The 27890-nt window shown below is 45.9% G+C and overlaps 1 protein-coding gene across 1 annotated transcript in view; it reads right to left on the reverse strand.

The window, feature by feature from the left end:
- Positions 1-27890, reverse strand: part of srms (src-related kinase lacking C-terminal regulatory tyrosine and N-terminal myristylation sites) — a 69596-nt gene extending 41706 nt beyond the window's left edge. Inside the window, exon 1 of the mRNA XM_068048335.1 lies at positions 27329-27890. Within this exon, the coding sequence (XP_067904436.1) occupies positions 27329-27705 (377 nt within the window). The 5' untranslated portion in view covers positions 27706-27890. The remainder of the gene's footprint in view (positions 1-27328) is intronic.

Raw genomic sequence — 27890 nt, forward strand, 5'->3', positions numbered from 1 at the left:
AAACAGACCAAACCAGGTATCTTTAGACAACAACAAATTAATTATTTATTAAAACTAAATCTTAAACACTTTGAAGATAAACCTATGCCTAAAGACCTTATAACTTCTTATTTTAACCTAACTTCCCCCCCCCCATTCACACACATACATTCAAAAATAACAGTAGTTAACCAGTTTTAAAAGTTGTGTTTTAAAAAATTAGCTGTCTCTTAAGAATAAGTAAATAAGTCTTTGTGGGTTACGTTCCTAATGTGAATATAATCAAATGCTACTTGAAGTCTTCACTTGGATTTGATGAAGCCATCTGTTTTTGATAGGCATTCAAACTCTTCGGCTACAGCAAGCATCAACACAAAATACAATCAGTCAAGAGAGATTCAATCTTGAAGTAAATACTTCCTGGCTTGGAAGTAAAGAATAAGAGTTTTGCTAACTTCAGTAATACAAAATGGTCTCCTCAAAAAAAAGGCTTTTTCTTTCCTTAGGCATTTAACTTGACCTGTAGCTCCTTTTAGAATTTCTGCTGAGAGAGAATAGACAGCTCCTTTCTCCAGTTTGCCTCGCTGGTTAGTCTCTCCAAAACAAACTGGTTCAGACCTGTTTTTGCCAGTTTTACACACAGTCAAATCAAAACATTATACCATGTGACCTCTCTCTCCTGCTGTTGCCGAACAAAATGTTGGTAACAAAATGCAGCTGTGGCATACTGTGACCCCAGAAGTCCAAAACTTCTCTCCCTGGCTTAAAGGTACACTGTTTTTAACAGAGTCTTAAAGGCACACTGTTTTAATCCAAGGGGAAAAATAATACAAGTCCGTGACCATGAAAAGAATGGGCACTTGGCGTGGTACCAGAGGGTCATCACTCCTTATGGAAGCATATCACAGCATAAGTCTTAGAGAAGAGGGCTAGGGGAGAAATTCAGAGACAAAATCTGAAATGATGTTTGAACTGGCAAAAAACAACCTGATTGTAGGAGTAATGTTCCGATGAAGTGCCTTGTGACATTTTATTCTGCTAAATGCATTACACAGATGCAAGTTGCTGTTGTGAAGAAAAGGCAGGATAAGAAATTTTGACATCTCTCTTTGTCATATGACTTGAATTAAAACTTAATAAACTTAAGATACAGGGGGAGAAATTTGTTCACGTAATGCCACTTCTCACAGTGCTATGCAGACTTAGGTTGATTACCCGTGGGTCGCCTGGCGTTCTTCATTGATACCAGTGAAGAAAGCCATACGAGCCAGTCAGGCAGTGGCCTGCGGCACGGCCTGCCCTGGTGAATCAAGGATAAGTCTGCATAGCGCCAGTGCTAAGCAAATAAATTTCTCGCTCACAGATTCTCAGGAAATGTGAAATCTGGACAGGCTGCATTGGATTGATTGGTACTCAGAATAAATGACATTTGAACAATACAAGGCAGAAATTCTAGTTCTGTCCAATTGTACCAAAAAAGTGAGGAAAAAGGTAGTGAAATATGTCTACTATTTTAAATAAAATGTAAAATGATAATAACGTTGGGCCTATTTTCTATAATGAATTTGACAGTGTAAAGCAATTTTCCACAGGCACTCTGTACAAATAAGCTGACCTTGTAAGATAATATAGGGCTATCTAATTTAAATATTTTTTGATACTCCAAGTGCACAGCACATGACACGCTCGGAGTGTCAGAGGGGCGGGTTCAGATTTTGGCTGGTAGTAGCCACCAGTAGACTCTGGCTCCCTGGGGAGGAGCAGCAAGTCTTCCAACAAGAGAAAGAAAGAAAGACTTGCATTTATATGGAATCTTTCATGACCACAGGATGTCCCAAAGTGCTTTACAGCCAATGAAGTACTTTTGAAAAGTTTTTTTTTATTCATTCATGGGATGTGGGCATCGCTGGCCAGGCTAGCATTTATTGCCCATCCCTAATTGCCCTTGAGAATGTGGCGGTGAGCTTCCTTCTTGAACCGCTGCAGTCCATATGGGGTAGGTACACCCATAGTGCTAGCGGTTAGATACAACTGAGTTGCTTGCTAGGCTATTTCAGAGGGCATGTAACAGTCAACCACGTTGCTGTGGGTCTGGAGTCACATGTAGGCCAGACCAGGTAAGGACAGCAGATTTCCTTCCCTAAAGGACATTAGTGAATCATATGGGTTTTTACAACAATCAACAATGGTTTCATAGTCATCATTAGAGTAGCTTTTTAATTCCAGATTTATTAATTGAATTCAAATTCCACCTTCTGCTGTGGTGGGATTTGAACCCATGTCCCCAGAGCAATACCCTGGGTCTCTGGGTTACTAGTCCAGTGACAATACCACTATGCCACTGCCTCCCCGAGTAATGTAGTCACTGTGGTAGGAAATGCAGAAGCGAATTTTCACACGGCAAGTTCCCACAGACAGCAAAGTGACAATCTGTTTTTGTGATGTCGATTGAGGGATAAATATTGGGCAGACCACCAGGAAAGAACTCCCTTGCTCTTTTACAACATATTGCCCTGGAATCCACCTTGAAGGGCAAACAGGCCCTTAGTTTAACGTCTCGTCCGAAAGGTGACGATGGCAGCTGTGTCCATTTCGGTCCTTTGAAGTCAACCAACAGAAAGGTTGAGTGGCCCTTGGGGAAGGTAAGGGCTAGTCAAATAAAAAAAAAAATTCTTTTGACCTATCCTCTCCATTGGGAACTGACTCATGATAACTAGAGCACGACTCAGGTACTCTAATCTCATTATGGGAAACTTACATATATAATTGAAATATTTTTTGCAGGTCAATGATCTCTGCATACCATGAGCTGAATTTAGTGTTGCCATTTGGAGTGGGAATTGTGGTGTGGTGGACGGAGAATCGCATCCGCCCAGAAATCCGGCATCGCAACATCAGTTCTGGATATCGTCAGCGGCAGGAAAACACCAGGGTGCAATCGCCGCCCTGACGCAACGGGAATGTTTTTTAAATTGCTGAGCACTTACTTATAATACATTTGAATCTAATTCATAGTGATTCAATGAGGGGCTTGGGATTAATTGGATGGTGAGCGGTACTCACATGCCTTTGGATTCCTGACTTTAAAAGCTGGTGGTACCGAGGTGAGGCTTCAGTGCTGCGATGGGTAGGCAGCCTAGTCCAGCACTGCGTAGGGGAAGAGGGGCTGTGAAAGCCACTGTCAAACTGCAGTCCTGTGCGCTCTGCAAGAGGGGGTTGGGTTCTCTGCAAGGAGAAGTGAGGGGCTTGGATTTGGATGCTATGCAAGGGGCAGGCTTGGGTTTGGTTGGTCTGCAAGGGGTCGGGGGTGGGGGGAGTGCTTGGATTTGGGTGGCTGTATCGAGTGACCAAATTGTTAGGTGAGATGTTTGATTGCCCATACTGGTGGATGAGAGGGTCGGCTATCAGCAAGGCACTGAGGTCCATCAGAGAGTCTGCTGGGAGAAGTAGCAAAAGCTCAGTTACCAAGGCAGGGTTGTCTCTGCATCAACAGTGTCTGTAGGCCCATTGGTCACTTGTCATGGATCTCATACAGCCTGTCTATTGGACCCCCCTGGCGTGATGCAGCCACTCCAACGAAGGGAGAGCTAAGAGACAGCTGCACCTGCCTATGAAGCTCCACAACAAGAGCAGCAGCAGCCGGCCATGCCAGGAAGGTCCCACCTATGCCTAAGAGTGTACCATACTCGAATCAGCTACCTCCAACTGTCTCAGTAGCATTGTCAGCAATGACTACGTCCCTTCAGGGAGGCCGTCACTGATTTATGGGTCTTGCTGTAGGACCGAGTTGTGACCTATGGGATTTGGAGATCACCTTATGCCAGTGGCCTTGAAGATCAGAGTGGCACTAAACGTTTACGCACCTGGATCATTCCAAGGATCCACCGGGGACTTGTAAGGGGTTTGCCAGGCAGCCGCTCACTGCTGCATCTAGGAGGTGACCAATGCCCAGTTCAAGAGGGCCAGCGACTATGTGCACTACCAGACTGATCCTGACAGTCATGCCGATAGGGCCATCGGATTCGGAGCCTTCGCTGGATTTCCCCGGGTGCAAGATGTGATACGCCGCATGCATGCAGCCATCAAGGCTCCAATGGATCAGCCAGCCACTTTCATCAACAGGAAGGACTTCCATTCCATTAATGTTCGACTGGTTTGCAACCACCGAAAGCATTTCCTGCAGCTGGTGCCCGTTCCCTGCTCACCAGAGAAAGACCAGGAGCTGGAGAAGACTCCAGGCGCCTCGTCCTTCTCTCGCCTTGCCACTGCTGAGTTGAGCTCATGGCCAAGGCGATGGTGTGCATGTCTGCATGCATCTCTGGGATCTGGCTCTCCATGAGGGTCACCAACCTCTCGATGGAGGAAGCCATGTGCTCACATGCCTGAGACATGGCAGCACTCATGGCATGGATGGACTCCTCCGTCATCCGCTTAAGGCTTCACATTGGCTTTGGCATCTCTGCCAGATGTCGCTTTCTCTCTCTCTGCAACTCCAGCATGCTCTATGCTGCCAACACCAGAGCTCGGCATCAGCCTGGAGCTCAGCATGAGCCTGGCCATCCATAGTCCTCCGACTGTCAGTGACCTCAGCTGTCTCAGCCTCAGCCAGCTGCTCGGGCACATGTGCGATGCTTTCATCAACTTGTGATCCTGATTCTAAAGATGAGCGGAAACCCACTGAGGTAAAAGTATTTTCACTGGTGGAAGGTGCAGGAGAGTCATGGGACGGTGTATCTTCTGAGTGCTCCTCCTCTTCAGAGGTGAACAGCTGTCCCTCTTCTGCTTGTGTCTCCTGTGAATGTCGACCTGTATGAGAGAACACAAAAGTGTGGGTTAGGCTGTGCAGATCTCGTCATACCAACCATATGTGATGTGGGTCTCCAGAAGTGAACTGTATGTTGATGGAAGCCAATCTTACTCTCTTGTGCGAAGACTCCAGTCTCTCCATCTGATTATGGAGCAGCCACCCTGGGTCATCCCTGCTAATTCTAATGCCTCTTCCTGTGCTGCGGAGAGAGGCTGAAGATCTGGGATACCTCAGTCAGTCTGGACTGTCTCCCTCCCGTTATGGGCCCTCTTGTCCTGCAAGTGGAAAGAGGGAGATAGTTATACTTCACAGAGAAATCAACATGACAGTTCTGCTAGTGTCAGCCCCTCATCACCTACTGGGGTATCACATATAGCTCATGCTCCCATCCATTCTCAGGAGATTTAATGGGAATGATCTGTGGCTGACATGCACCATGCATCAGTCAGGATGAGGTAATGCCTAACCCCCTCTGTCATCACCGTTATAGTGCCTCCCTCCCCATGTCCCACATCCTCCTGCATAGCCATTGGCAATCACTAAAAAGGAGAGGTGTGGAGCACTCACCTTAGCAGAACGCAGGAGGTCATTCACCCTCTTGCGGCACTGTACTCAATTCCGGGGAGCGACCCCACGGCTGCTGACCTCCTCAGCGATCTCCATCCAGGCTTGCTTGGTCAGGCGTGAGGACCCTGTCTTGCCAACGCTGGGGAAGAGGACCGTCTATCTTTCCCTTGCGGCCCACAGGAGAATCTCAAGGGAGGCATCACTAAACCATGGTTCCATCCTGTGTCCTGTCTCTGCTATCATGTGGGATCCACCAACATGAGTCCCATTTTTGAAGAGCTAGCAGCAAATGAGTGCAAAGAAGCAATGCAAGCAGGGCTGGCAGGCCTTTAAATATGGTGTTAGTACCTGCACCGGAGTCATCTGATGCCATATTCAGTGTCGCGCATCCCTCCCCCGCCGTGTAATTGTGCAGGCCCCGCGCCTCCATTATGTAAAATGGCCGCCCGCCATGTGATCGCAGTAGGGCGGCCGCCCACGCAATTAGTGGGAACGGCGCACATTTCCGGTCCACCTCTAAATTCAGCCCCATGCATGCACAGGCTCCCAAACAGTGTTCATGCTAGCCAGCTACATTGGCCTGTGCTGAGATGATCAGGCATAGTGTAGGCCTCAGGCCTGTGTACACACCATTATTGATCCTGGTGATTACTGTTTCCTTTATGCATATGAATTCTTATAAATAACACACACCTGAGTTTCAGGCTCATTTTCTGAAGCAAAGTGATATTTATTTACAAAATTATGGTAATTACATTTTTGGGAGGGGGGTGGGGTCATGGGGGAAGAGGAAGAACGCTACCAGTGGATCAGTAAGCAAGACAAGCAGCTTTCAAATGTCTTTTTATGTTCAGTGTGAAGCAACTCCATAACCTTTTTTTTATTTTGTTGATTGTCACATATTTTAGAAAATGCTGCTGATCGTTGCGAGCATAATAGGATTGGCAAATCTGGTCAGACCCATTCCTGGAGGTATCATTACAGGAGCACCTGTCTTCAACCATCCTACCCAGTCAAAAAGCCATTCCCCCCCATTTTCAATATTTTTTATAACTAATCAAGGAAGGGTGCAATTTTTTTTTGTTTTCAAACTCACAATTTTTTAATGCCCCTTTGATTTTTCTTCTGGGTTGCTTGGAGCAGCAGGATATTAATGCTTAATTGCTGGAATCTCCAGGACAATCCTGGAGGGTTGGCAATCCTACAGCACAAACTTTTATTCTTTCCTTTCAATACTCTTCTAGAGGAAGATTGTGCTCATCAGTGTGTTACAGCTACATGGTGAGATATTGGGGTTCCCACTGTTCAATTCCCCACCTGACTGCAGCAAGTCTCTTGGTTGAAAGTTCAGTTGAAGTCAGTGGATCACTTCTAGTTCACTGCTGTCTAATGTGGATGCAGAATTCTACAGCAGGGCACATGCCTTCTGGTTTGCTGGAAACAAGCTGCTGGATGCTGCTGTTCTTGAGTCTCTCTCTCTCCCCAAGTGCTTTTTCAAGGTCAAGCTGTGTTACTTCTCGCCTCCTGGTAGGAGGCGCTCTGGTCTATTCCCCATGGCCCAGGATGTGGCTACTTCACACCTTCAGGCTCCGTGGCAGTCGCCGGGGGGGGGGGGTGGTGGTGAGGAGCAGGGTGGAGGGGGGGGGGTGGGGTGCGCAGTGCTGGAAAATCGCTCCGGCAGTGGCCTGCCACAGAGCCTGACGCTGGGAGGACCGGGACTGATCTTCCTGGCGACATCAAGGCTCCATGGCGGCCCCACACCCCCTGTCGCTGGGCGACGGGACCTGGATTAAAATATTCAAATTAGCAGAAGGCATACATTTAAACAAAATTTACACTAATCTTACCATTGGGCCGCAATCTTCTGAACAGAGGCGAGCAATCATGCGCCTTCACTTTCCCATCTGGGGAAAGCAGACATCTCAGTGGTGGGGAATGGGGGAACTTAAGGTTTTTAGTGCCTGGGGGGAAATCGGGGTAGGGGATGGTGGGAATGGGTGACCTGTGCGCTTTGCTCAGTTTGGGGCAGTGGGGGGGGGGGGGGGGGGGCTGGTCAGGGGAGGTCAAAGTTTGGAAGGTAAGTGCTTTGGTGGGGGAGAGGGCAGATAGAACTTCAAAAATTTAAATTAGCAGACAGAGCTTTAAAAATGGCACCAGCGCATGTACACAGGCAGCTGGATCCATTGCTGGCGTCGGAGAGCCCGTCCCCTCCACGTGATTGGGGGAGGTTGCCCAACCGGCATATTATAGTGGGCCGCCGCAAGGAAGATTGTAGCAGCATGGTGGCATGCGGCCCACATTTCTTTCACCCGCTGCCACTGCCAGCAGCAGGTGCATAAAATTCATCCCTTTGTTTCAGAAAATGACATTCAATTTTGGAATGTTTTAGGATGGGTGCAATTGACAGCTGGTTAAAGTTCCATTTAGTCTCTCAGCATTTGGGAGGGCGGGGGGAAGAATTCCTCTAGTTGCTACATGCCAATGTACACTGTGAGCTGGATTGCGCAGCTAAAGTTCATTTCATAGAAAAAAGTTAACAGACGGAAGCGAGAGGAATCTTGCATTCTTTATCCTCCCAAACCTTTTTTACATTTTTCTGTTACTCATAAAAGGACAAGCCAGTGTTTCCACATTCTTTGAAGGTTAAACACGGCCTTTCACTGCATTTGCAAAAAGTGATATAATATCTGATGATCAAATCATTCATTGTAGATTATCTTATTAAAAATTATTCCTCACACTTTAAGCCTTAGAATCATTTATTTAAACTTTAAAACTACATTATCTCATATATAGCAGTGATATTCACACTCCAATTTTTCTGTGAACTTCTTGCAACTATTGGACCCCTGTATATATTAACACACTACTAACAAACCCCACAAATACTCACCCATTCCCAGAAAACCTTTTAAATGTCACACTGTTAACAACTTTTACAAATACTGACACACTCCCAGGATTCCTGGTAAATGCTGAGACACTCCAAGGGACCTCCTATAAATATTGATGCAGTTTGGAGACCCCCTTGCAAATATGGGCATGCTCCCATGGACTCCCTTGCACAGAGTGAAACACTCCCAGAAATCCCTGTAAATGCTCCCAGGCTCTTGGGAAGTTGCTGCAAATATTGGCAGGCAGTTAGGGAATTCCTAGTAAATGATACACACTCCCAGAGGATTTCTTGAAAAATTGACTCATTATCTGGAGACCTTGTAAATATCAATACATTGCTGGGGATCCCTGTAAACACTGATACATTACTAGAAACCCTTATTACCAAATTTCAAGAAATAGGCTCAGAATTTCCTCAATCTGATTTACGCCCAAATTACGCTTGTTCCTGTGCTGATCATGCCAAAAGTAACTTACGCCCAAATTTCCCTGCACATCCCAATTGTCTACATGGGAATGCATAAGCAGCCAAAAGCAAGCACAAATGAAACACCACCAATCAGGATAACAGTGAGTTGGCTTCTGTCTTCTGCCAGTGCATTACTGTTGTAGGAAGTTCGCTTGAGCTGGTCTTTTGTGGGCCAAGCTATGTAAATCAATAGTAGAGGGTTTTGGGGATATTTCAGTATAAAACTTTCATAAATCAGTTGCATGTGAATTTCCTCATATAAAAAAGGTGTTACGTCACTCTTACACTTTGTTACACTGAAAAATGTCTGGAAATTCTGGGCTATACTGTAAGCTACCTTTGCCACTTTGATTTGTCCATTCTGTATGAAAGTCGCCATGATTATTACATTGCCTTTGTTACATACTTTTCTTTCTTGATTAATACTCCGTTCAATATTTTAGCTACCATTAAGGAGCCTATCAACTACTCCCACCAGATTTTTCTGACCCTTGTTATTTCTTATCTCCACCCATACTGCTTCTACTTCCTGCTGTTTTGACCCAAGATCCTTCCTCACTACTGTCCTTATGTCATCCTTTATTATCAGGTCTACCCCCACTGTCCCTTCCTTTTCCGTTTCTTTGTCTTTTCAAAACATCAGGTACCCTGGAATATTTAATTCCCAACTTTGTTCACAATGTAACCATGGCCGGGACTTTTCCCTCGGCAGACTGCAGCCGTCCTCCCACTGAAAAGTTGGTGGCGAACCCGCTTCTGCCTGGCCTAGGGATCTGACCCGCATTTTGCGGGTCCCCGGCCTTTAATTGATCTGAAGCAGGATTTTCACCCGCTTGAGGCAGGAGGTCCCGCCTAATGGAGCTGCTGGCCAATCAGTGGGCCGGCAGCTCTTAGTGAAGCCTGGCGCGGGTATAAAATTAAAACCCGACCCGGGCCTGTCCCGACCACAGGCAACCTGAACCCGACCTGAGCCCTTTAAATTTTTTTTTTGCGCCTGACCCCACCTGACATGAATCTCCTTCATCTGTTCCGGCAGCAGGCCATTCCTGCAGCTGGAGTTGTGGGGAATCATGGGTAAGCCTGATCCCGTGACTTCCCAAAAGCAATGCCCAGCCTGACCTGAACCGAACCTGAATGCCGGACTCGGAATTTCGACCCAACCCGACCCGAACCTGACACATGTAGTCGGGTCTCGTTAGGTTCGGGTTGGGTAACCAGGCTTTAGCTCTTAGTCCCTGCAGTGCCACTGGGATCGGTGGCCACTACTGGGACTGCAGCCCAGCTTTAAGAAAATGATGTCAGGGAGCCCTGGAACCAAGGTAAGTTTATGTTGCCACACTGGGGATGATCGGTCGGGCCCCGGCGAGGCAAGGGTGGTCAATTGGGGGGGGGATGGGGGGGGCTTGTTGTGTGTTGGGGGTGACTGGGGCAGCAGGGTTGGCCCTCCATTGGGCACAGGGTGCCTGATCATGAGGCCCCCCCCCACCCCCCCGGGCCGTCAGAGCCGCCTGCTTTTGTCAGGCGGCTTTTCTTGTGCCTAGGCCGCCCGCTTGTCAAGGGCAAAATCCCTGTGGCAGTGGGCAGAGGCCCTTAAGTGGCCGTTATGTGGCCACTTAAGGGCTTTGATTGGCCTGGGGCGGGCAGGCCATTTATTGCCGCCGCTGCCCTGCGTAAAGTGGCGGAGCGAGCAGGTTGGGAAGGGGTCCCTGAGCCTCCCACTCTTTTTACGTCCCCCCCACAGCCACCTTCCCGCTCTTTGAGGGTTGGAGGGGGGAGTTCCGGCCCATGTCTCTGTAATGGCTATCAGGTCAAACCCATTTATCTCTATTTGTGCCATTTATTCTAGTTATGAATGCTTCACACGTTCAGATAAAGCACCTTTACTTAAAACTTTTTACTATTCTATGATTATACGATTTGAACTTATTCACTGTTGCACTATTACCATTAAACACTTTGATCGCAGAATTGGGTTCCATAGCACCACTGATGTCAGCACTATGGTGTCCTAAGTGTCTGCATTTAAAGAAAGCATTCTTTGCCCTTGTTCAAATATTGAAGGACTACATCTAGACATCACATTCTTACCGCTTTAACATCATCTAGCATTAAAGGGTTAAACTGTCAGCAGGGAGGATTTCCATGCGTCCTAATAGAGTTTAATAGATTAGCTGATAAAACATTAACAACACAAAGTTAACTTCTCAATAATGGGGTGGCACAGTGGCGAGCACCGCAGCCTCACAGCTTCAGTGACCCAGGTTCAGTTCTGGGTACTGCCTGTGTGGAGTTTGCAAGTTCTCCCTGTGACCGCGTGGGTTTCCGTCGGGTGCTCCGTTTCCTCCCACAACCAAAGACTTGCAGGTTGATAGGTAAATTGGCCAATGTAAATTGCCCCTAGTGTAGGTGGGTGGTAGGAGAATGGTGGGGTTGTGGTAGGGAATATGTGATTGATGTAGGATTAGTATAAATGGGTGGTTGATGGTCGGCACAGACTTGGTGGGCCGAAGGGCCTGTTTCAGTGTTGTATCTCTAAATAAATAAAAAATAAATGCACCAAATGTAATTTCTAGGCTAAAAAGACTATTGACCTCTGTTTAGAAGTAAAACTAGCCTCGTTAACATGGTCCCAGCAATAGATATCAGGTAGTTGTTTTTTTGGTGAAGGAAATCTTTTAGTTGGTGTTTGACTAACTTAATTGAACGTTAAGAAGAGGTAACAAGGAGGGTCGATGGGGGTCGCATGTTTGATGTAGTCTACATGTATTTTAGCAAGGTTTTTGACAAGGTCTCATATGGCAGACTGGTCAGAAAAGTAATAGCCCATGAGTTCCAAGGGAAAGCGCAAAGTTGGATCCAAAATTGGCTCAGCAGCAGGAAACAAAGGGTAATGGTTGACAGATGTTTTTCAGTTCTGCAGGGCTCAGTACTAAATGCCTTGCATTTCATGAAATATATCAATGATTTAGACTTTAATGTAAAGTATATGATTATGCAGTTTGCAAATGATACAAAAATTAGTTGCATGGACGACAGTGAAGAAGAAAACTGTAGACTGCGGGAAGATATCAATGGACTGGTCAGGTGAGCTGAAAATCTGAAGTGTTTTTGCATTTGGGAAGGGCAAACAAGGCAAGGGAATACACAATAATTAATAGGATACTGAGAAATGTAGGGACCTTGGAATGCATGTACACAGATCCCTACAGGTAGCAAAACAGGTAGATGTGTTTGACTCTTAAATGCCCTCTGAAATGGCCTGGCAAGCACTCCGTTCAAGGGCATTTAGGGATGGGCAACAAAGGCTGGTCTGGCTGACATCCACATCCCATGAACAAATAAAAAAATAGGTGGCTAAGAAGACAAAGCAAATACTTTCCTTTGTTAGTCGAGGCATAAAATGTAAGAGCAGGTAAGTTACGTTAGAACTGTATAAAACACTAGTTAGATAGTAGCTAGTGTACTACGTACAGTTCTGGTCACTGCATTACAGGAAGGATGTAATTGCACAAGAGAGGCTACAGAGGGGATTTATGAGGATATTGCCAGGACTGGAAAATTTTAGCTATGAGGAAAAATTGGATAGGCTGTGGTTGCTCTCTTTGGAAAGAGGAGGCAGAGGGGAGATTTAACTGAGGTGTATAAAATTGTGACGGGCCTAGATAGAGCGGATAGGAAAGACCTATTTCCCTTAGCAGAGAGGTCAATAACCAGGGGGCATAGATTTAAAGTTTAGGCTGGATACTTCTTTTTTGGCCGGCACGGACATCATGGGTTGAATGGCCTCCTTCTGTGCTGCAAATGTCTATGATTCTATGATACGGGAGCCTGGAGGTGCTAAAAATGGTGGTCTTGCAGGTGCCTTTGCCTGATGTAGTGCTGCTTTGCTGAATGATCCCAGTGTCTGCAGCATGGCTGGTGGCAGGCTGCTGGAATTCAGTGGGGGAGACTGCAGATGGTCTTGTAGGACTCCCTTGAATAGCGCTGAGCCTCAGGGCCCAATTTCTGACTGCACCATCTCAGCATGTGTAGCTGCAGTCTAGGCTGGCTGACTGACAGCATCAATGGGGTACTAGCAGAGTGGCAGTGGTGGGAGCATGAATGCTGTCCTCCTGAGACAGGACAGCAGGTTCATGCACCACCGAGTCAATGCCATTCCCTCGGGGTGGCACCTCAGCAATCCTAGTTATCTTCTGGAGCATAAATTGCTGGACTACTGAGAGAGCCCGCATGTCCCTTTGAGCACTGGTATCTGCAGCCATGATGGCCACATTCTGAGCCTGCATGGCACCAAGCTGAGATTGTATAATCTGTCAGAGCTTCTACTGCAGCATTCTGATGTTGCATGACTTCTGCCTGTGTCTTTGGCCTTTGGACGCTGTGTCACGGGTCAGTTCGTAAGTGCTGTCATGGAGTCGTCTACCACTTCCATGCTGAAAAGGATGGGCTCCAAGCTCTGTGCCAAGTTGGAGCAGACCCTCCACTGGTTCTTAACAGTGACAACAGGTTCTGTGGCAGGCCTGCCAATGCAGCAAGCACCTGTGTGCATGCCCATCATCATCTGTATGCTGCTCCATTGAAGACCTCATCTATGACCTTGCCCTCCAGGAAGCTGGCACACCTGACATTTCATGTTTAAATAATGGGGACCATTCTGATTTTGTCTTTTTTTGCAGCAGGGAAATAAATAATATTTGCACTCTAAGCTTATTTTTGTGTTATGCTGTTTTTAATGTTATACATATGCCCCAAGTAATTATGAAATGTTTGTAATAAATGAGCTTTCAAATGCACCATTAAACTGAGACCTTGTTTGACCTCTTGAATGGATGTAAAAGATCCCATGGCATATTTGAAGAACAGTCTAGTTCCTGCAGTTTCTTGGTCAATATTTTATTCCTCAACCATCAACACTATAACAGCTCATCTGGAAATGTTGCTGTTTGTGTAACCTTATTGTGTGCAAATTGGCTGCCACATTTCCTTATATTACAACAGTGACATAAAAAGTACTTAATTGACTATAAAGTGCTTTGGAATGTCCTGAAGACATGAAAAACGCTAAATAATGCAAGTTCTTTTTATATATTAAATAGTTTCCAGTTGCATTCATTGCCCTTTCTGTTTACATAAGGATTGATTTTTACTTGGGGCAGGCACTGTGCCTGTGGAGTTGGGGAGAACAGCAAGCCTCTTGATGTCGTCGGAGTCAGGTTCAGGTTACTTTATCTCCTAGGCCTGATTAGTATTTGAGGGACAGACTGCCCTCTCAATTCTGCAGAGTCAGGCAGCCAGCCCATGTGACCTGCACAATTTTGAGTGCCTTCCTCGAATTTACTTAAAGTGGGGAATGTATCTCTTAAAGCTGGGTTGCATCTCTTACTTGCAGTTCTCAAATTAACAACTCTGGAAGACTTGCTAGCTGCAAACATGAGGTTCCCCCCTTTTTTTTGATGCATCCCTGCAGGTCCAGGTAGAGGAAGTGTGGGCCAGAAGGGAAGTACCGGAAGAAGGATCCCCAAGGCCACTGTCACGTGTAGAAGTTATCATCTGGAAGCTGGCAATCCAGGTAGCAAAAGGGCTTGTAATCCAGTGGGTTGCAGCTGTGAGCTCCCTTTAATACTGCTTCAGGAGCTCTCCCAGACCTCAAACAACACCGAGTGGGATTGTTTCTAAGAGTGGGCAGAGCATCTGCGAATTTGAGTTAAAATGTAACAGGGGCAGGTATAACATCATTAGAGTGTGAATATGACTTTTCAGTTAGTATTTCTAGTGTAGGAGATGGAAAAATGATACATGATATGGTATGGAGCATTTTTCTGAGCTGCCATGATCATGACCATGCCCAACAAACCTCAGAATTCTCTAAGGAGGTAACAGATATAGTAACTGGGGGGAAATACAGTGGATATAAGATATATCGACTTCAGGAAAGTCTTTGAGAAGGCACTACATGGAAGATTGCGAGAAACGCAAGGGTGTGGAATTTGGGCAAGGTTAGAAAAATCAACTAAGATTGGTTAGAAAGGAGAAAATAGAGTGTGAATCATGATCGTAACTTCTGAAATCAGGGGAGGAGAAAAGAAAATTGCAGAGGACCTGTGGAGGATATGGGGGACCGAGAGGAAATCGGGAGGTATGGAAGACATCAGGAGGGCGTTGGATTGCAGAGTTGGGTCCAATCACTGGAGTGGTTAACAGATGTTGTTGGTGGGTTGGGGGAAGCATGCCTGCTCTGCCTGATCTACAAGCACTGCTGGAAAAGCACTTAGCTGTTCCATGCAGCAATCTTTGCCTCCCTTTAGCTGCCAGGTTTCAGGAAACCAAGATAACCAAGATTCGCCAGCATGATGCATTGCCTGTGGTCGCACACGAGCTACAAATTGAGGGAGTAGAATCCCTTTGGTTCAGGAAAATGGCAGAGTTCACATAAGGCATTGTGAATGGAGTTAATGGAACCTTGCATGATGGGGAAGCAACTGGATTGGGACCATTCTGTGCCATTGCATTGTGATACGATGAGAATTTTTATGTGCACAGCTCACACACACTGTTCTTCCAATCTCAGCTAGACTACTGGGGCAAAGGCAAGCCATACTCATTCCAGTCATGACTTACAATGCCAGATCAATGCAAGCCTTGACACAGATGACTCAAGTTAGTTTTGAAAATAAATTCCAATATAACCTGATCAGTTGGACAATGAAATATAATGCAATTATATTGTTAAAATAATAAAGTTGGAAGTCAGGCATTTAACAGTCAAGGGACACTGCCATCTGGTAATCTTCCTGTCTGTATGGTTTTCTTTCTTAATTGCAATGTAATTTCTCTCTGGTCGAGCACTGCTACATGTGTTGGTAGGGAGGGAGATCGGCAAATAAAATAGCTCAAGTGATGAATTATTATTTATGAGGATAACTTGTCAGATTTAGATTGAGGAAGATTAAAAAATTGGTGCTGATGATTGAGAAACGTAATTGAGCATTCAACTTCTAGCAAAAAGGTAAGTTGTTTGCTTCCATTACTCTGGGTGGACTTCCTAATTAGAGTCGAAGGATAGAAAATATAAATGTAAAAGAAGCATATTTGTTTATTTTTTCTGACACTGAAATTCTTTTTGCAGTGTTGAACTTCAAGCTACAAGCAGGGAACACTAATTTACACCGAGTATTCAATATCAGAAATATTGAATCGTGCAGTAATAAGGCAAATAGTGTGTGCAGTTAATGCCCAATATTAGTTGGTTCATTCCAGAAAGGTTAACAGTTGGAAAAAAACAGTTTTAAAGATGAAATGTAGGAAGTAAACTTTCAATGGCAACGAAGGACATATATAATTTTGTGTTACAACTGCTAGTATTTATATAGCATCTGTCATATTGTTAAACTTCCCAAGGTGCTTCAAAGGAATGTTATCAAACAAGATTTGACATCGACCCACATAAGCAGATATTAGGACAGGTGAGCAAAAGTTTGGTGAAAAATTGGTAAGCTTTAAAGGAGCATCTTAAAGGAGGAGAGAGTGTTAGAGAGCTGGAGATGTAAGAGAGCTTAAGCATCTGAAGGTACAGCCACCAATCATTTGTCAACTTAAATCAGGGGATGTACAAGAGGCCAGAATCAGAGGAGTGCAGAGATCTGGGAGGGTTGTAGGGCCGGAGGAGGTTACAAAGATAGGTTGGAGCAAGTCTATTGGAGGCATTTGAATGCAAGGATGAGAGTTTTAAATTCGAGGCACTGCTGAACCAGAAACCAATGTAGATCAGCCAGCACAGGGGGTGATAGGTGAATGGGACTTGGTGTGAGTTAGGATATAGACAGCAGAGTCTTGGATAATCTGAAGATTATGTTACGTTAATAGTTGTAGCATTAATCAATTACTTTAAAAGAGCTCACTATGGGCATTCAACAAATTGTGTTAAAAATATATAGTATAAACTAATGCTCACACATTTATTAAAGTCTTCCCAGACTCCAGTTCAGTTCTTTAATGGCCCGGACTTTCCTTTCTCAATAGCAGTGAACATTGAGAAGCTCGCCGCTATTGAGGGACACAATGACGCCATAGTTTCTGGTGACCTGAAATCCAGACATTGCGGTACGCCTCAATGGGTTGCAGAGGAGCCCACAATGATGGTCCTTCCATTCGATTCTTAAAGCGGCAGTGACTATTAATTCGAGAATTTTGCCTATTACCCACAACTTCCACGGATTTTTAGGTGCAAAACATTAGGGCTCATAATCACAAGTGTAAGTCAGCAAAGTTAGTGAAAAGTAAATCTGTCAGGCAGGGTAGATGAAAATATCAACAATAAAATCCAAGATTTCGTTGCTGTAGACTGTTATCATTAGCAATTTAAAAAAAAGTTCTTCATGATTCCCTCGGCTCCCCCATCTCGTTTCCTGCTCCTCTGCCTCCCCTTCCTCACCCTGGGCCCAGCTCCTCTCTCCCACAACACAAGCAACCCTCCTTCCTGCCGCCCCCACAACCCGGCTCTTCAGCCCGATGTCGGAAACAGCACTCGATGGGGTGCTCAGGCAGGTTCACTGTTTTTCTCCTTCATCAAGTGCTATTTTCGACAACAGTGGGGCTGTGGAGTTGGTGGGGGCTGTGGGGTGGGGGGGGGGGGTGGGGGGGCAGGAGCCAGAGGAGCAGGGGGTGCTGGGCGAGAGGAGCCGGGGTGCGGGGTGGTGGAAAGAAGCTGAGTGGCAAGGAACAGACTTTTAAAACGGTTATAAAGTGTCAAAAGTACTAAGAAGTTTATAACTGTTTTAAAAAGTATTATAATTTTAAAATATTTAAAATTATTTTTAAAAAACTCTCCTGCCATTGAGTTGAAGGGACATGTCTTCAGCTGGTGAAAAACCTCGCTATTTCTCCAAACGATAGGCGCTGCTGCAGCAAGAAGAGGAAGCTTTCGCTACCACCTATGAACCAGGTAAGTAAGTTCTGAAGAAGGGTCACTGACCTGAAACGTTAACTCTGCTTCTCTTTCCACAGATGCTGCCAGACCTGCTGAGTGGTTCCAGCATTTCTTGTTTTTATTTCAGATTTCCAGCATCCGCAGTATTTTGCTTTTATAACCAGGTAAGTATGGATTTTTTTGGTCCAGTCAGCGGTGAATGCCACCACTTCACCACTGACAGGGAAATCCGGGCCATTACCTGTCTTGACTATCTATCATTCTGCCTTTGCCTTCTGATCACAAGATTCCATGCAAAAGGTGGATGGATTGTGTAATTGCAAATGAATTTTTAAAAATTCATTCATTACAACCTTATCTGATGAATAATTATATCCCTTTGTGTAGTCTTTCCATTCGTCTGCAGAATAAGTGACCGTGTTGCAGAGAGGTCTTGTGGTGGGTTTAAGCTCAACTTGGGATCAAAGTTGTGAACAGTCTTGTTCAGCCTGAGATTGTGGTCAGGAAATGGGATGGAATTAGTGGCAAAGGATTGTAGAAACATGAAGAATCTGGTCTTGTACCTGTGTTTGCAGATGCTGTCATTGAGAAGCAGCATGTAAATGGGAAATAGGACAGTCGAAAGAGTAGACTTTTGGGCGACAGCAGAGGTGAAGTTGCAGGAGTGGGGAGAGATGCCATTGCTGAAGATGCAGATGAAGGGTAATCCCACAGAGCTGGTCAACAAAGGAGAGGTGCTGGAGGAGTGCCATCTTGAAGGTTGCAGAAAGGGTGAGGAGGAATAAAGAACTATGGCCACAGTCACAGAGGATGTTGTTCGGGCCTGAGGCTAAGGCTATTTTGATGTTGCGATGGGCAGAAGCTGGATCGGAAGGATTCAAACAGGCAGTTATGGGAGAGACGGACATGGAGATATGGGGCAACTACACATTCAAGGAACTTGAATAGAAAGTTGGAGGTAGTTGAAAGAGACAGTAATTGATGATGACTGAAGATAAGATGATTTTAGTGGTTTTGAAGGGGAGAGGGATGGTGCCTGAGGATAGGGAAATATTAACAATATCCACTAACATAGAGGCCAAGAAGGATGTCGAGTGGGAAGTCATATTTGGAATGTAGTTGATTTTCTGCAAGTGCTTTAGTCAGCACTTATGCAAACAAAGAATGTAATGGAACACTATAACACTACAATTTGGCAAATTCACTGCAAAGGCCATCAGATCAGGTAGTGTAGGCAATGCAAAATTCAGACAAATGAACTGTAAGGTAGGATTTAAGACACATTGTTGCAAAGACTGAAAGAAATCTTACACCTATCTTGACCTGCAAGTGCTCAACTGTAACAGTGGGTTCCCAAAGTAAGGAAACTGTTCCAATCCCTAACATCAGAAACCCCTCAATTTAACCAGTAGAAAATAATTCAAACTCACGGTGCAAGAAAAATATGGCAATTGATTATACAAACTCTGACTTGCTGTTTTCTAATCCTTTATGATGTTGTACAACACATGCGGAATAAAATACTTCAATTTATTGGAAGAATTCAATTTTCTAACAAACCAAGGTATATACTGACTTAGCAAAAATGTGTTAATTTGTATAATTTTTATTCTAATTTCTACCAGTTATGTGTATTTACTTATAATGAAGAGCGTTCAGAATAATTTTCCTTGTCTAATCTCATGCTCATTTTCTCTCACTGTTGCTCCTTTACTGAAAGCAGTGTGCGATGCTGTATTACCGGTTCCTGGGGTTTAAAATTCATTTTGAGTGACATTGCAGGCAGACAGAGACACACATACACACACATTGCAGTCATTGATGCAGTCATTGATACAGTCATTAGTATCAACATCACTAAAAACAGATTCTCTGATCATCACCACATTGCTTTTACTGGAAGCTTGCTATGCACACATTGACTGCCACATTCCTACAATACAACAGTGACTACACTTCAAAAGTGCGTCATTAGCTGGAAAGTGCTTTTGGGATGTCCTGAGGTTGTGAAAGGCAATACATAAATGCAGTTCATTGTTTTTTTCATCTTTTGTACCTGGCTTCAAGCCGAGCCCAGCATGATATGATGAAAGTCTCCTTTGCCTTTTGCGTTCAAGAGTCTTAATCCTTCAAATACTGTCACCCAACGGATTGGAACCAAACCTTCTGTATAACTGCATATCCCTATCCATTAAGCTATAGGGGAGTGACACACCCCATGTTCAGGGAAATTGAAACTAGGTCAATAACAGAACTCAACACCTCTACTTAGCTCTTCAAAAACAGGTACTTTATCTGAATTAGTACTGTAAGTTCCTTGTTCTTACCTGAAAATTAGTGAATATTTCATCTCGGTATTGACCACTGACTGTTTTGATGTGTCTGTAACGTCATGGACACATCCTTCTTTATCACTGCAGTCATTCAAACAGCGAAATGCAACAACACAAACACATCCCATGAATTTCGACACCTAATCTGTGTGAAAGGCCCAGGGTAATGAAAAATCTTAATGGGGGCGCACATTTGCACACTGGGTCGGGGCAGACCAGGTGCATGGAGGTGACAACACAGCGGACAGCCAGTTGTGGCTGCCCCCAGAAATTAGGTGGGCCCATAAATGGGAGAACAGCTGAGAGGGACACTCAACCATTGGCACACAGGTGCCATTGTTGTGCACAGGTTGAGAGGAGAGTGGTTACTGCATGCTCACGCAGTGCATGGGCTCTTCACTGGTCTGGCATCGCGGAGGCATAAAAGGAGAAGGTAAAGCTTTTAGATGTTATAGGGAGTCCAGCTGGGCACAAGGAAGGTAACAGCTGATAAAGGCAGTACGACTCTCAGATTTTGGCTCTAGTGGCACTGGGGAGCAACATCCTCCGCAGGAGAGGTAGAGCCCCGGGCATGAGGGGGGCAGCGGAGAGGGACGAGGGGCAGGAAGGAAATGCAAATCATACCTCCAGCGTAGGATTTACTGGTGAAGATGGAGCTACCTTAAGATGTCAGAAAGCCGCAGGAGGCTGCAACTCTCCAGGTAGATAGTCACAGAGATTTGTACCCTTGTGGCGGAAGACCTTAGACCTCACAACACTTCTCGCCATGCCCAGCCTGTATCCGTTAAAAGTCACAGTGGCCTTGAACATCTTTGCTTCTGGTTCCTTCCACAGATCAGCTTCAGACCTTGGTGGGGTCTTGAAAGCAGCTGCATCTCACAGGTCACTGATGCCCTTTTTGCAAGAGCTGGACAGTACATTCAATTCCAGGGTTTCGCCTCCATCACTGGATTCTCCCAGGTGCAGGGCATCATTAATTGCACCCATGTGGCCATCAAGGCACTGAGTGACCAGCCAGTAAGATTCATCAACAAGAAGGCCTTCCACTCCCTCAATGTTCAGCTAGTCTGCAACCACAAGAGCTTCCTGCATGTGTGCACTTGCTTTCCTAGCAGCTCCCATGACTCCTTCATCCTCTGGCAATCCAGGGTGTAGTAGCTCTGCATTCCCCCCATCCCCACACGCCCCAACTAAGTGGATGGATTCTGGGGGACAAGGATTATCCCTTGAAGAGATGGCTACTCACCCCTTTATCCCAAGATATCCCAAGACAGAGCTACAGAGAAGCTACAACTGAAGCCATCTGCTCACAAGGACCACTATTGAGCAGGCCATTGGACTTCTGAAGATGCGGTTCCGGTGCATGGACAGGTCAGGTTGCACCCTGCAGTACACTCCTGCAAGGATCTCACTGTTGTACTGGTCTGTTGCGCTCTCCATAAATGGCCCTCTCGAAAGATGTGGGTCTTGAAGAGTGTGTGGCCCTGAAATGACACAGCTCATCGGAGGAACAGGAGCAGCAAGACATGGAAAAGGAAACATAGAAAATAGGAGCAGGAGTAGGCATTCAGCCCTTCGAGCCTGCTCCGCCATTCATTATGATCATGGTTGATCATCCAACTCAGTAACCTGTTCCCGCTTTCTCCCCATACTCTTTGATCCCTTTAGACCCAAGAGCTATATCTAACTCCTTATTGAAAACATACAATGTTTTGGCCTCAACTGCTTTCTGTGGTAGCAAATTCCACAGGTTCACCACTCGCTGGGTGAAGAAATTTCTCCTCATCTCAGTCCTGAAAGGTTTACCCCGTATCCTTAGACTATGACCCCTGGTTCTGGACTCCCCCACCATCGGGAACATCCTTCCTGTATCTACCCTGTCAAGTGCTGTTAGAATTTTATAGGTTTATATGAGATCCCCCCTCACTCTTCTGAACTCCAGCGAATATAATCCTAACCGATTCAATCTCTCCTCATATGTCAGTCCCGCCATCCCAGGAATCAGTCTGGTTAACCTTTGCTGCACTCCCTCTATAGCAAGAACATCCTTCCTCAGATAAGGAGACCAAAACTGCACACAATATTCTTGGTGTGGCCTCACCAAGGCCCTGTATAATTGCAGCAAGACATCCCTGCTTCTGTACTCAAATCCGCTCGCTATGAAGGCCAACATACCATTTGCCTTTTTTACTGCCTGTTGAACCTGCATGCTTACCTTCAGCGACTGGTATACGAGAACACCCAGGTCTCGCTGCATATTCCCCTCTCTCAGTTTATAACCAGATAATAATCTGCCTTCCTGTTTTTGCTACCAAAGTGGATAACCTCATATTTATCCACATTATACTGCATCTGCCATGCATTAGCCCACTCACTCAACTTGTCCAAATCACCCTGAAGCCTCTCTGCATCCTCCTCACAACTCACCCAGTTTTGTGTCATCTGCAAATTTGGAGATATTATATTTAGTTCCCTCATCTAGATCATTAATATATATTGTGAATAGCTGGGGTCCTAGCACCGATCCCTGCAGTACCCCACTAGTCACTGCCTGCCATTTGGAAAAAAGACCCATTTATCCCTACTCTTTGTTTCCTGTCCGCCAACTAATTTTCTATCCATCGCAATACACTACCCCCAATCCCATGCGCTTTAATTTTACACGCTAATCTCTTATGTGGGACTTTGTCGAAAGCCTTCTGAAAGTCCAAATAAACCACATCCACTGGCTCCCCCTCATCAACTCTACTAGTTACATCCTCGAAGATTTCTAGTAGATTTGTCAAGCATGATTTCCCTTTCGTAAATCCATGCGGACTCTGCCCGATTCTACCACTGTTCTCTAAGTGCTCTGCTATAAAATCTTTGATAATGGACTCTAGATTTTTCTCCACTACCGACGTCAGGCTGACTGGTCTATAATTCCCTGCTTTCTCTCTACCTCCCTTTTTAAATAGTGGGGTTATATTAACTACCCTCCAATTTGTAGGAACTGTTCCAGAGTCTATAGAATCTTGGAAGATGACCACCAATGCATCCACTATTTCTAGGGCCACTTGCCTTAAGTACTCTGGGATGCATAACATCAGGCCCTGGGGATTTATCGGCCTTCAATCCCAACAATTTCCACAACACCATTTCTCTACTAATACTGATTTCCTTCAGTTCCTCCCTCTCACTAAACCCTGTGTTCCCCAACATTTCTGGTATGATATTTGTGTCCTCCTTTGTGAAGACAGAACCAAAGTGTGCATTTAGTTGGTCAGCCATTTCTTTGTTCCCCATAATAAATTCCCCTGTTACTGACTATAAGGGACCTACATTTGCCTTCACCAATCTTTTTCTCTTCACATACCAATAGAAACATTTCCAGTCAGTTTTTACGTTCCCCGCAAGCTTGCTCTCGTACTCTATTTTCCCAGCAGGATGAAGATGCAGAACACAGAGGTGCCATGGTTGTACAGGGAGGTGGCCGGAGCTGCTGCAGGATTCTAGAGTTTTGTCAGGTTGTCATTAATATCAGGGATTATCTGATTCAAGCACTGTTCGGCTGAACCCCTCTAACCCAGGAGGATGGCATGTGGAACTCACTTTAAGCTGTCTGTTAGAACACTTCGATTGAAGATGTAGCCTGGAATAGATCCACTCTTACTGTCAATGAATGATGCACATCTGTCCAGACGTTTCACAGACTCCCTCGAGGACCCTTGCTTCCCTGCAACACCTCTTCCCTCTTTTCATCTCTTGCCCTTAAAGAATGGAAGCTCAGACGTCTGGCATCATGTGTCAATATTTACAGTGTTGAAAAAGAGGTGAGGCAAACACTAGTGAACCACTCAGTGCTCTGCCCGTCGCAGTGGCCTCTGCTCTCGACCATTTATATGCGGTGCTCGATTGGCTCTGCTTGTGGCTGAGATGCATGTGTCGGTTGTCCTGGTCATGGAGATGCCAGTGGGGGCACCTCCAGATGCTGTTGCGCCAGTGTCAATGCAGTAGCAACCTCTGTCACTGGGCCCTGCTGCACAGATTGTCCCTTAGTCAGTGGGGTCAAGGAGGCTGATAATAATGATGATGCCCTGTGAGGGATGGCATTCTTATCCTCCTCAGTGACTGCCTCAGCCCTTGTCTGGTGCTCTGCAGGGCTGGAGGGGACAACCAGCTGGGATGCAATTGGCATCCCCTCCAAACATTTCTGCACTATCAGCGCCACTAGCGTCACTGACTGGTCAAGGCTACAGAATGTACTATGCATTCTGTCCTCGTCAGTGTGCTGCTCCTCCATTCACTCCGAGTGCTCCCACACCTGGCTCTCCATGAGGTTGGCCACTCTGTCAATGGAGGAACTCATCATAAGTCCTGAGCCAGGGTTGTTCACATAAGCTGATTGGACTCCTCGATTCTCAGCCCATGACCCCGCAGTGCCTCAGGGAACTCCGACATGTGGGAACACATCTATTGCTGCTGGTCTAAGTAGAGCCTCCTTTCTTGTGACTCCTGCAGCCCTGCATCTGGGACCAGCTGAGCATGACTTTGTCTGTTCTCCATCCTCTGAGGGGGGACTGCCCACAGTTGCCTCCACTTCTCTCACCTCCTCCTGCTCACTTGCAACCTGTTCATCACCCAATACCATCCTATCTAATTGCAGGCAAGAACCCACCGAAGTAACTGTATCTGTGCTGGTGGAGGTTGCGCTCGTGTAATACATGACGGTGCTTGCTCTAATGTCTGTGATGCCAGTGCTTGCCTCGGTGCAGACACAGGAATCGCCATGTCTGAGCCTGTGGGAGACACAAGAAGAGAACATGAGAACTAGCCTATGAGAGCAGAAGTCTCTGCAGTCCTGAGGCTTCCCAATGCAGCTGAGTCTTTGGCATGCTGTCGGATGGGGTGGAGCGCTCATCACTCACTTCATTTACGGATTGCAATATCTATTCACTCTCTCCACCAGGAATGCCCATCTCACCTTCCCTGACTTGCTCCTGGGGAGCCACCCTGGCAATCTCCATAGCTCCCTCCTCCATTGTTACGATGTGAAGATGGGGCACGGGTCCTCCTGTCAGCGCCCATTCTTGAGCATTATGAGCCCTCTTCTCCAGCAAGGACAAGAGAGAGGGAGATAAGGCAATACTGGCCTCCATGGCCAATGCCAGCGGCTCACTGACATAGGAAGCTGCATGTTTCAGTACCGGCAGGTCCTCAGCAGCACTACGGCTCTCAGTCTTGCTGAGGGGTCAATAGGTAACCTGGACACACATTCCTACCATATTTAGGAGCAGATGCGCCCTTGGGTTCCTCAGCCAGAGTGTCTGCTGGAGGTCCAATACCCAGAGGCCAGTCATGAGGGTCTGGTGTTGCACTCACCTTGCCAGAGTGAGTAAGGCCATTGAACCTTTTCTGTCACTGGACCCCAGTTCCTCCTCACCATACTTGGTCTGCTAACGTTCTCAGCAATCTTGATCCATGCCTGCTTTGTTTGGGAGGGCGGTCTTCTCCTGCCACCCTCTGGAAAATGGACCTCCCTCCTCTCCCTCACAGCCTCAAGGAGGACCTCCCTGTCAGCATTGGCGAAGCAAGGGGCAGCCATGCCCCAGGTGCCAGCCCTCTGCCTTTCTTCTTCCATAACTGCTGCATCCATTCTTTCAGTCAAATGGCAGTCACAGTAATGGCTGCCGTGGTGCGTTTAAATCGGGCCCGCACTTGCACAGTTCCACCTCCATTCCCGCCCCCGTGGCCACTAACCTGCTGCTCAACCTGCTCTCCAGCCAATTGGCAGGCTGCCTCTGTGAAAGTCGGGGGCTGTGACTGCTTCCACCCCAAACCCCCTCCCCAGATCAAGATCGAGATCCGGAAACAGTCCCGACATCTGTTTCCCATCTCCAGAAGGAAAATAAGGCCCACTGGCCTGGAATTTTCCCATGGCGTAATCCGGATGTTAGATCAGAAAGTGCGTCCACTCTGCCCCTTTTCTGCCAATGTTAAGTTACATTCAAATTTCCAGCAAATTTCATTCAAACATATCCAGACCTAAATTGAGTGCAAATCAACATAACCAATGGAGGCCTGATGAAAGCACCTAACACACAACAGCTATTTCTTCTTCAAGTATGAAAATTGAAGTCTCAACTCATTTAGCCATCATTCATGCACATTCAGAAGCTGCAATCGGGGAAACTTTTCAATTTTTAATGTGACATTTATTCCAGTAAAAAATGCATTCCTAGAAACAGAATGTAGAGTGCAGGTCTCAATGCTGATAAATCTTAGAAACTCAAAAAGCTTCAATAAAACACCAGAAAAAAATTACTTTGTTTATAGCAGCGCCTAAAACCTGGTCGTATGTTAAAGGAGAGTGTCTCTGGGCAGGTGCAATTGCAGGAAACTTATGGATGGGGCCTTGCTACTATTACTACAACAACAACTACAACAACATCAACATGCATCATATAGCCCCTTTAATGTAGCAAAATGTCCCAACGTGCTTCACAGGAGCATACCAAATAAAATTTGACACCAAGCCACATAAGGAGATATTATGGCAGTTGACAAATGCTTGGTCAAGTGAGTCTGTTTTAAGGAGCGTTTTAAAAGCAGGAAAGAGAGGTGGAGAGTTCTGAAGAAGGGTCACTGAAACATTAACTCTGCTTCTCTCTCCACAGATGCTGCCAGACCTGCTGAGTGTTTCCAACATTTCTTGTTTTTATTTCAGGTTTCCAGCATCCGCAGTATTTTGCTTTTATTATAAGAGTCATAGAGATGGCCCTTCGGCCCAACGAGTCTGTGCCAACCATCAACCGCCCATTTATACTAATCCTACATTAATCCTATATTCCCTACCACATCCCCACCTTCCCTCAATTCTCCTACCACCTACCTACACTAGGGGCAATTTACAATGGCCAATTTACCTATCAACCTTCAAGTCTTTGGCAGAAACCCACACAGTCACGGGGAGAGCAACTCCGCACAGGCAGTACCCAGAACCGAATCCAGGTCACTGGAGCAGTGGCCACTGTAAGAAAGGTGGAGAGGTTTATGGAGGGAGTTCCGGCCCTCGGCAGCTAAAAGTACAGCCACCAATTATGGAGACCAGAAGAGGACAGGTGACCAAACATTCGGTCAAAGAGGCAGGTTACCCCCGTATCTCACTTCCGCCCTAAATTCCGCAGCGTTTTAGACCGGGACTTGCCCGAAATATCTCAGGTCTTTTGACTACTGTATTCCAGGTGCTATGTGAATGCAAATCTTTCTGCCAAGGGGCCAAGTGTTTATACTGAATGATTTTCAATAATTTATATATTACTCAGCAGGAAATAGCAGCACGTGCTGCATTTGTCCATAAAAAAAATACTTACGGTTCATTTGCAAAACTCTCAATGACTTTAACATAATTGGTAGGGACTAAGCCCTCAGCCACTTGGGAGCCGGTAGTTTTCTGTGCAACTAAATAGTCTCCCTCATCTCGGATGACACTCAGTTTCTCTCCTTTTTTCAGGGACAATTCTTCTGGCGACCTGGCCTCGAAATCGTACAAAGCAGCATAGACGGTTCCGGATTTGAGAGGTAGGACGGGAGTTGGGCTCAACTGTGGGAGTTTAGACTCCAGGAAAGGACCCGAGATGACGGCGACCTCACGTCGACTTTGAAAGGAGTTGGAGGGAACGGGTTCGGGCCAGATTCGATCCCACAGCACCCCCAGACAGGGCAGGCAGCTTCGCAAGGTCTGTTCCATCACACTCAGTCACCAGCCTCTTGGACCTGCTTTGGGATGTCCATGAAACTGCTCCGAAGTTTACTTGAGTAAGAAAAGGCTGCAAGAACGAGAATCTAGGAAGCCGGATTCAGTTTTGCCTTGGAGCAGAATCACTTTAAATTCTGGCTCTATCTGCCAGATTTTTTGGGGGATGGTTTTTAATA

This window comes from Heterodontus francisci, chromosome 16 (assembly GCF_036365525.1).
Source record: "Heterodontus francisci isolate sHetFra1 chromosome 16, sHetFra1.hap1, whole genome shotgun sequence".
NCBI classification, from domain to species: Eukaryota; Metazoa; Chordata; class Chondrichthyes; order Heterodontiformes; family Heterodontidae; genus Heterodontus; species Heterodontus francisci.